Source organism: Lottia gigantea (genome assembly GCF_000327385.1).
Source record: "Lottia gigantea unplaced genomic scaffold LOTGIsca_51, whole genome shotgun sequence".
Lineage (NCBI taxonomy): Eukaryota > Metazoa > Mollusca > Gastropoda > Lottiidae > Lottia > Lottia gigantea.
In genome coordinates, this window is record NW_008709752.1 from 1,065,292 (window position 1) to 1,075,344 (window position 10,053).

Here is a 10,053-nt window from a genome sequence, read left to right on the forward strand (position 1 = left end):
TGCATAATAAAATTGAGAGTATAGATAAAAACTTATTATTATAACAGATCAATGCTGAACAGTTGCTATTTATTAGGCCTTTATTATTTAATATTCAATGTAAAGAGGGGATTTCTTGGGGAAAATGTGTGTCTATGCATAGAAAGGTTCTATCCATATTCAAGACAAACAGTACTCTTGTTAAAACAATTTCATTCGGGAAAAACTAAAAACTATTAGTTAGAAGTATAAGTCAAAACAAACCAGTTTATAATTGACAGTAGGTATTTGAGTTGACTGCCTGTTGGTTTCAAGGGAAGTAAAGATGGCAGCTTGAGAACAGAAACCAACATGTTGACTGTGTTCAGGAGGTTCACCTATACCAGTTATTTCTACTGTATAGTTATACTTGCAACAAACTGTATCACACCTGTAATAACAGAATCCAAAATCCAATAATAATGATATATTATATCAGAATAATGAACCTATAATAACAGATTCAAATATCAGAATAATGAACCTATAATAACAGATTCAAATATATCAGAATAAAAACTCGTAATAACAGGTTTAAATAAAAACCTATATAAACATGATTTGAAACATGAACAAAAACAGCCCTTTTTTTCCAGTAGTTAATTTTGTAAGAAGAACAATATAGGCTTCAAAATTGAAGAGTGTTGACTAAATATTTATGATTTCTCAAAACAAACAAAATCTCCCCTTACTCTTGTTGTTAAAGCTATCATGCTTGAATTACGGTAATTTTTTTTTCAAAAATAAGCCTGCTTGTTCACAATATTTACTACTAACAGTTGCCACACTTGTTAATATCAACTAATTGATAGGCGTGTCTAACCTGCCTTTATAGTGGGTGGGTGGGTGTGTGCCAAATTTTTTCAACAAGTATGGTGACTAATAGTTATAAATATGGTGGACAGCCCAACTTAATTTTCTTTTTAATAATTAATTCTAGCCTAGTTAGAGCATGATAGCTTTAAGTTAGAGTAAGGATTGTCAATAAGAATATCTTACTCACCAATGCTGAAACTGTTTTCTACTCCATTCAAACTTGTGATCCCAATGTCTACAGCCAGTAAAATTAGGAAACAATACATTGAAATCAGAGTTTGGTGTAGTTATTATGACTAGTCTTGGATGGAGGTTATTAAAGATATTCTCTGTTACTTCTGTTAAAATATCGTCTGTTAGATGTTCTATACTGTAATAAAAAATAATGACTTATCATTAGATATTCAAAGCTGATTTTAAAACAGAAAGTTTTAGCTGTAGAAAGAAGAAACTCTGCAGAAAGCAGTCTCATTGTTAGTTAATAGAGTACAAGTGATAACATTTGCCAAAACGACACAAATCTTATCATGTTTTGCTACTAAATTCCATATCAATGCATTACTTGAGAATCTTAACCATGCTAAACTTAAATACACACATGGATTATGAAAGTTTGCTGAATTTGTATACTGTATACTGAGTGGCATCAGACAAATATTTGTTGGGAAAGTATCTCCGAAGACATCCATCTCAGTAATAATGTTGGAAAAAATACTGAAATGGAAAGGCAAATGTTGGCTCAGTCAGAAACTTACACTTCAACTAACGTAACAGCTTCTACTCCCATAATCCTCTCATCCAATATGGCTGCACTTCCTGCTAGTAACTGAATATGTAATGGGTTGTCACGGTGATGAAGAAATTCCTCCAATGATGGACGGATACAGTATTCTCGACTCTGTAGAAGCTTGTCATCTATGTCAACCAATAATATCTTCTCTAATGATTTCACAGTTTTTATCAAAGTTAATATTTTACATTCAGCACATCCAAAATCTACCACCTGAAACAATTATAAATCCAAATCTCTTTAATTCAAAGATAAAGTTATATTGCAACCATCTTTGATGGTAGGGCTGGGCGATATACTGGCATCACGATAAATATTGGTATAGCAATTTATATTGTTAATAATATCGCCTGATTAAAAAATACCGATATAATGCCAGAGATATTTATTGTTTTATGTTACATTTAAAATTTCTAGATCATAATTTTGTTTCAGAAACAAGCAAAAAACAAACTTAAAAAATATCTTTGTCACCCTGCCTTACCTTTCAGAGAGTTCACATAGCCAATATTGTGTTTGTTTTTGTGTATATTTATTGTACTAAAACTCAAAATTCACCATCTATAAACACCTGATGCCATTCTTAGGCTGGGTGTTTTTCAACTCAACTTCTCTTTCAGAGAGTGCACATACCTGCATTATTGTTTATTTGTTGTATTCAAAACACCTGATGCTATTCTGTGACAAAATCCTTCATCCCTTTCAGAGAATCCACAAGGTCAGTAATGTATATCAAATAAATTCTACTCACACTAGTAACATGATGTTTATCTAGAATTTGTCTAATAAAACCATATCTCTGTATATACAGAGCTGGACAAAATCTGGGACCACCTAGACTCTCTTCTTCTTCACAGACTTTACATTGACTTGTTATAGTACTCTTATCTTCCTGAAAATTGGTACATAGAATGAGTGTTTATTATTTGCTTTACTCATTCACAAATATCATAACCTGATATGTAGGCCTATCACTTTTCAGAATTTAAACCTGAATCTTATGGTTGAAGAAAAACATAAAAAAAAAGGACCTAACCATGAAAGTGACCAGTTGTTTGTCACTCAAAGTTTTAACAGATAAAATATACATTTGTATATTTGCATCCAATGGGACAATGGGAGAGCAGTCTTCACACTCTAAAAACTAACTATTTTCCATTCCATCATTTCAACATCAACTGTCACTTGATTTCATTTTCGAGACCTGTCATTGGTCAAAAGGTTAAATGAGCTATTGTTGTTCTCTAATATGACAAAAAAAAAATATAGATAGATATTGATTGTATCAAAAACGCACCCCTCTCTCGTCTTTTTTATAAACCTCAATATCTGTGCTACCATTATTCTGTTTATTCATGTTGAACTAACTAGGTGACTCCTACTGTATTATTCTCTAGTTTTGAGCCTGGACAGTTTTTACTCATTCCAACTCTCTTTCAATCTGTATTCACTCTTCTTCTAGCTTAAAATAAAAATATATACACTGACAATAATGTTGCCTGTGGCTGTAGTGTAAAATTGGCAGCCTATTACTTTTGCAAAACGACTTCTAGAGCAGGAGACCATAATCAATGTTCCATCCATAAAACCTGGGTACAAATTGATGGTCTCATGCTCTCTCTATCAGCATTAGCACAAAATATGTGAAACGATATTAGCAAACTCTGGAGAGCACTGTCTATTAATTATGGCTTAGGCTAACAAGAGAGGACGAGAGGTGGAGTGAGAGAGTGTCTATTTGCCACTCGTGGTAACTGTAGCAAGTTCACATAACTATGTATGCCTACAAGCCATGTCACAGAAAGAATCTGTAGGTTTTATTTAGATATTATCCCAATGTACAACAGGAATAGAATGAACTAACAATGTTATTTTCTATAATAAAATGAAGAATTGTTACCAACAAACTTATAACACTGTCTTCTGTGAAACTGAAAGTAGAGTCTCTTTTATCCAGACATACCCGAACCAGATATTCTCGACTAAAATGCAAACAAAAAAAGATCTATTTCTGGATATCTGTGTTATTGTTATCGTATTTCGTCTATTTTCCAATAGTATATCATTTATGTGAAAGCATGTGTTCCAAAATATCAAGGAATATCGCCACAGTTTCTCTGAAATAGTGCCAAATTTGTCATTGATATAGGCCGCCTTAGATGTCAAATTCATACGGTAAGTGTGTTTTGCCGCTATGTCTCATAAACTCTAATAAAGCTACAGCAGAAAGCTTGAAGGCAAAGCGGTGAATCAAATTTACCGCTAGGTCACTTAATCAATAAAAAAGTGACAAGATTCATCAAGTTTATGGAGAAGTGTCAAGTTGAAATTACAGGAATTATCACTCTAAACTGTGTGAATTAAAATAGAGATTGACAGTGGAAATATTTCAACTTCGATGTTTTTTAACGTAAGTAGATAAGCTTTGATATTTTCGCTCTAGTAATTAAAATTGAGTTTTTATTTATTTTTCTTTTTTTTTGAGGTAATCGCCAATTTTGCGGATAAGAGCCTATTTTATTAGGATTAGTGGATAAAAGCTTATTTTATGAGTATAAATAATGTTAAGCTTATTTTACGAGTATAAATAATGTTAAGCTTATTTTACGAGTATAAGCTTATTTTAGCTTATTTTACGAGTATAAGCTTATTTTACGAGTATGAATAATGTTAAGCTTATTTTATGAGGGGGAATAATTTTAAGCTTATTTTATGAGGAATAAAAGCTTATTTCATGAGGATAATGGTCTATTTATGAGGATAAAGGCCTTATTTTATAAGGATAAAGGAGGCCTATTTTAATTTTATGATGATAAAGGCTTATAATTTGATGAGGATAAAGGCCAATATTAAAAGGAATAAGGCCTTTTCCACTGAATATAAAATACATGATTAAAATGTGAAGCTAAAAGGCCTATGTATACACAATATGAATATACTGTATAATATGTTATTAATTAGTAGAAAATAACAGTCTAGTTGAAGAGATTAAGTGTTTATTAGAGCATGATAATATTAATAATTATATTTAATGTTATTGTCGGATAGATTATTGATATTTATAATAATTGATAACCATTCACACTCTATCTTTAATGATTGGACTCACTGAAAAAATATTGGGTTATTGTAGTACAATAGCTCAGTTGAAAAACCTTTGATATTGACTGGCATTTCAATATACATCATAAAGTTATAGGTTTTTACAGTTCATTCATATTCCACAGTTTTTAGGGCATTATTCCTGTGAATCATCCAATCATATGTATAATAGTGGTCAGTTCTATGTTTGCCTTCTATGATTAAACCTCTTTTTAACTGTTATGATTTCTTGATAATTATTAACTGATGTTAATTTGTTAATGACTTAATAATATATTGAAAAACAAATGTGTAACAGAAATGAAGAAAAAAAGATTTTCCAGACATATTTTCTTCTGCCTTTATATGGTCAGGAAAGAATAGTACTTTCAATTTAACCAGTGGTGGTATCAGCCTTGCGAGATTGGGGGTACAAATACAATCAGTCTGACTTTATGGGGGGACAACTGTTGAGATTGAAATTAGATATGCTGCAGCCTTGGAAATGCGTCTGAGAAGGTTCACTCCCCAAATTTGCTGCATTCTGACACATAAGCTTAAGCCTACAAAAATTGTATTTTTAAATTGTAATTTAAATCAGAAGGAGTGCAATTGGGGACACAAACCACCTTTCTACAGAAGGCAGATGGGGCACCACATATGTCACTGGTGTCACTTCTGCATCTAACTATACATAATAAGAAGGTTTTTCACTGTTTGCACTAATTGCAGAGTGATAAAGAATAAAGAAATTTCTATAACAATATTTAGATTGTGTCTAAACAATAGAAACCTGAGATGACTGATATTTCTCCATCAATTGAAGGTTACTGTATGACTGTCAGTGTCTAGTGACTCTAGTTGATAGTATCTATTACTTGTCTACAACTTGAGAAAGTCTAACCTGATCTTGGTTAATTAGAGTTGAAGAATATTGATCACAGAGTATAAGATATAGAGATTCTACTTCAACAGCTTTGATTGACAGCATCAATCTTATAACACGTGAAAATGAAATGAAATAGAGTTTTACAACCTGCTTTCTTTACCTGATTAGGTTGATGAAGACAGGCAGTGTGCAGTGATGGACAATAAAGGCATTGTCATTGTCATGTACAATAAGGGAAATTTTGTCTGGAAAGCCTTTTAGAATACCTTTTTTCAAGTTTCTAATCTAAAACGATCTTGTGCTCAAGATTGTCATCTTTGTTCTGTAGAGGTTATTTCTATGCAATTTTTTTACTTATTTTTTTTTTGGCTTTTACATCTTCTGACCCATTCTGTTTGTCTATCATTTGATGAGATCTACTGTCATTCAGTCTATTTGTTATATATATGTTATATGTAATGACTGTCAGTGGACACCACAATCAGTGAGATTTGGATGACCTCAAAGATCTCAGTTGGGCTTCATTTAAGTATGGAAAGTTCAATCACAGAGAGAACATAAAAATCTAAACATGACCTTCAACACCTGATCATGACCTTGAAAACTGAGAAATTGAAGCCTTAAGTAGGCGTTTAAAATATTGTATGAAGCTCTAGTTCACATCTTTGAGACAACAAAGACTAAAGTGGGAGTTTAAAGAGTTGTAACTATTGGTGTGGCTTCCCTAACTTTGACATTGAACTCCTCACTGTGAACTCAAAGGTAATATGAGAATAAACTTCTGACCTTATGAAACATACAAATAGATACAGAGCAGTAACTTCAACTAGGCAAATAAAAACAGAATAAAAGGGAGCCTCATTTACATTTCCGTTCCAGATAAAATCGTGCAGTTTAACAGATTTCCGGATAGTTGAAACTTGTTATAACTAGAGTGATATCCCTTCCTTTTTTGGAAACCTGTCATGTATGATATCCAATAAATATATCATTTATTAGATGTTTATCGTAAAGGTGGTTATTGTTTGAAGTCTACCAAAACAAAGGGTTGGGATGAAAGACTACTGACCTCAAAGACAAGAGGATTTTTACTTCATTAAAGGACCCTAGTTGTTTGGTTGGTAGATGACAAGCTAACCCTCGCTTCCAGCGGATGCTGATATCACAAACTAGGTAGTTGTTGGTAGTCTTAGTAGTTGTTGGATTGGTTTAAATTGGATGATTCTGTGTTGTTGGTTTGGTTGTTGATCAAAGTTAGGTTCTGATATATATATATATATATATATATATAGACCTGCGAGAGATTAAGAAAACATGACCTTGATAGAGATGATATAGGTGAAGTTAAGTAGTTATCATCATCTTAATGAGGGCCATATTAACTATATAGTACTGGTAATTATTAGTTGATCTGTGATAAATACTGCAGTTAGTGTCTCTAGATCTAATTATACGGTACTCAGTATATATACTGACTATATATTCAGGCTAACCATACCTATCGATTTAAGAATTTACCACTTTTGATTCCAATAACCATTAGGGTGTATATATACTTCTTTATTTCCTCCAATTTTGAAGATTACAATAGAAAAAGATGTTATACAATAAAATAAAAAATAATATAGAAAATGTATTACTTACTTACCAATGCCTCTCACTTCCACCGTAAGCTAAGCCTACCAACAGTTCACCCCACCTCGCCTCTCACTTCCACTGTAAGCTAAGCCTACCAACAGTTCACCTCGCCTCTCACTTCCATTGTAAGCTAAGCCTACCAACAGTTCACCTCACTTCGCCTCTCACTTCCATCATAAGCTAAGCCTACCAACAGTTCACCTCGCCTCTCACTTCCATCGTAAGCTAAGCCTACAAACAGTTCACCTCAGTCTAGGAGTGACCTGTACGGCTCTTATTTGTTGTGTCACGGTGTGGTGTCTGCCCGACAATTAAACTGTTATATTTGTGACCTGTGTAGTGGCTCTATGAATCTTGTCTTTAAATGAAGTCATGCTATCTTGGCAGTAAACTATGCAGTGAGCTAACTCTTTCTTAATGAATCTGGCATTGTCATATATTGCTATCTTCAATAGTCCATGAAGGTTACTTTACTATATAATATATATTACCTAATTTAGTCACTGTTATCTGAATATGAATGTCATGAAATATCATCAGCTTCTTATTTTAGTTATTTATCATTTATTTTCCTAGATATTATAACAATAAACACTGCAATTTGACATCTCATAGACTGTGAATTTAATATAAATATTGAAAATTAGATCTCTCTCTAGAGTCCTCATAGCGTTTTCATTCTCCATCAATAATAGAGAGTTTTATCATTTCTATCCGTTTCTGTAAACTAGAAACTCCACAGGGACTTGAGTTAAAACTTAAAATGATCAACACTTGTTTCTCATCTAATTTATCAATTGTTAAACGCCCATGTGAGAATGTGGGTTTGTGTTAGTGTTAACTCATGATGGACCCAGTGCAGTAATAGTGATACGCACAATGGGGAATTATTGATATAGAAGAAAGGAATACACAATGTATTGGTACAGGACAATTGTTTCAACAATCTTGCATAGTATGCTGCAGCAGACACTTTATCTTCTCTATTCCTATCATAGTAACTACATTTATTTGTTTTACAATTTTAATTGGATTCAAATTTCAACACATTGTTTTGTGCCAGCTGCACAATTCTATTTACTGTCACATATATACTAAAAATACACGGTGCCATTCCTTTGGGTTAAAAGGTAATAATGGTTTAAGGTATTTTATGTGTAAACTGTGGCCGTTATTCATGTGAAATAAGAGGATGTAGCTCCCTTATTTCCTTTCTTTAATTTTGCACCATGTGATTCTCAGAGTTTCTGCCTCCTTATTGCTCTGGAAGGGGAAGTCTTCAGAAGTCTGGAAACAGGAATATGTTTGTATAAGATGTTTAGTTAACAGTAGTAAATTGTTTTTACAGTAGTCTGAAATGATCTATTCAAGGTAGTTTATTAGATTATTACATACAAACCATTGTTGACTCTAGTCTTATTAAACTCTAGTAGAATTTGTCCTGGGGAAGTTTCAAGCTGACCTGTTGAACTCATTCCAATATATATAGCTAAGTATGATCCAAAACAATAGTTTGGCAATACATTGGTAGCATCTAGTGAATTTTTCACATGAATAAGTTTATCAATTAAAAGAGAAGAAGTATTTAATAAGGAAAAGATGTATCAGGTTTCTGGGGGAGTAACATACAATCCAAACATAATAATCAGAAGTCCATATTATTATCTAATTTTATGTAGCAAAAGAATCGTTTTCTTAAAGTTTCAATTACTATCATTTTATCTAAAAAAAAAAAGAGGCTAACTGCATGGTGTTTATAATCAACCTGGATATAAACATATATTCTTGCTTAACAATATCTCTCTGGATTGTTGAAAATGTTATTGAGTTAAAGTAAATGTGAGAAGGTCTGGTTGATTGAGTTAATGAAAACTAGGTAGTCGCTGATAGTCATGGTAATTGGTAATTGGATTTGTTCAAATTGGATAATTCTGTGCTGTTGGTTTGGTTGTTGATGGGCATGTTTTGCTCATTGCCTCAGTGATAATTCTAGTGGAATTTAAATTTAAAAGTAAATATGTCTAGACATGGACTTCAAACATCAGATTAGTCAATAATTAATGAAACATCGTTAATTCTTTAAATAATTTGAAATTAATTGGACATGACGTTGGATGGTTCAGATTGGATTGGGACATTTTGTTGAGGGAATTTGAATAGATTGGAATGTAAAAGAGGTGATGAATGTCAAACCAAACACCTTGGAATTAAACAGACTAAATATTAAGTAGAATTAAGTTACTTCTCATCAGTATGATAGTGATCAACATTGCATGTAAATTTGTCTCCTTTTAAAGCAACAATTGACAAATTCTTGACAAACCCCAGAACAGTAGATTGCCAGTAAATTAATTCTTGATGTTATTATATCATTATAAACCTAATATATTTCTAACAATCCTTTGCCATTTTTATGTAGTGATATCTCTTAAGATGTAAAGTTGAACTCACATGCCCAAGAAAAAATTATGATGTATGCATTAACAATCAGGGGACCGTTTTACTAATGAAGGCCAAATGTTAGACGTAAAAGAAAATCGTATGGGAATTCTTATTAATGTGAATTAATGAATTTTTTAGCCACAAAAATTCAACACACAAAGTCTAAATTATTGTATTATGGAATTGATATTATTTTATCAATAAATAGAAATGGAATATAATATTTCATAAGTAAGTTTACAGAATATTTTAAAGCGATAATGAAAATTGGCAAATTTTTCCATTAAATAGTTTTAAGATTTTCAAGGCAGTAAATGATGTTGAGATGAAATCTAAGTAGACATCTTATCTTATGAATGTTTATTGAAAAATTGAAAGG

The 10,053-nt window shown here is 32.1% G+C and overlaps 1 protein-coding gene across 1 annotated transcript; it reads right to left on the reverse strand.

Annotated features, from left to right (window-relative positions):
• Positions 1–219: 219 nt before the first annotated feature.
• LOTGIDRAFT_125700 (hypothetical protein) lies at positions 220–1,837 on the reverse strand (the record flags this gene model as incomplete). Its single annotated transcript, XM_009062432.1, has 3 exons — positions 220–409; positions 1,022–1,204; positions 1,590–1,837. Coding segments are annotated over 3 exons (621 nt in total), but the record flags the coding sequence as incomplete, so codon positions are not given.
• Between the last annotated feature and the right edge of the window lie 8,216 nt (positions 1,838–10,053).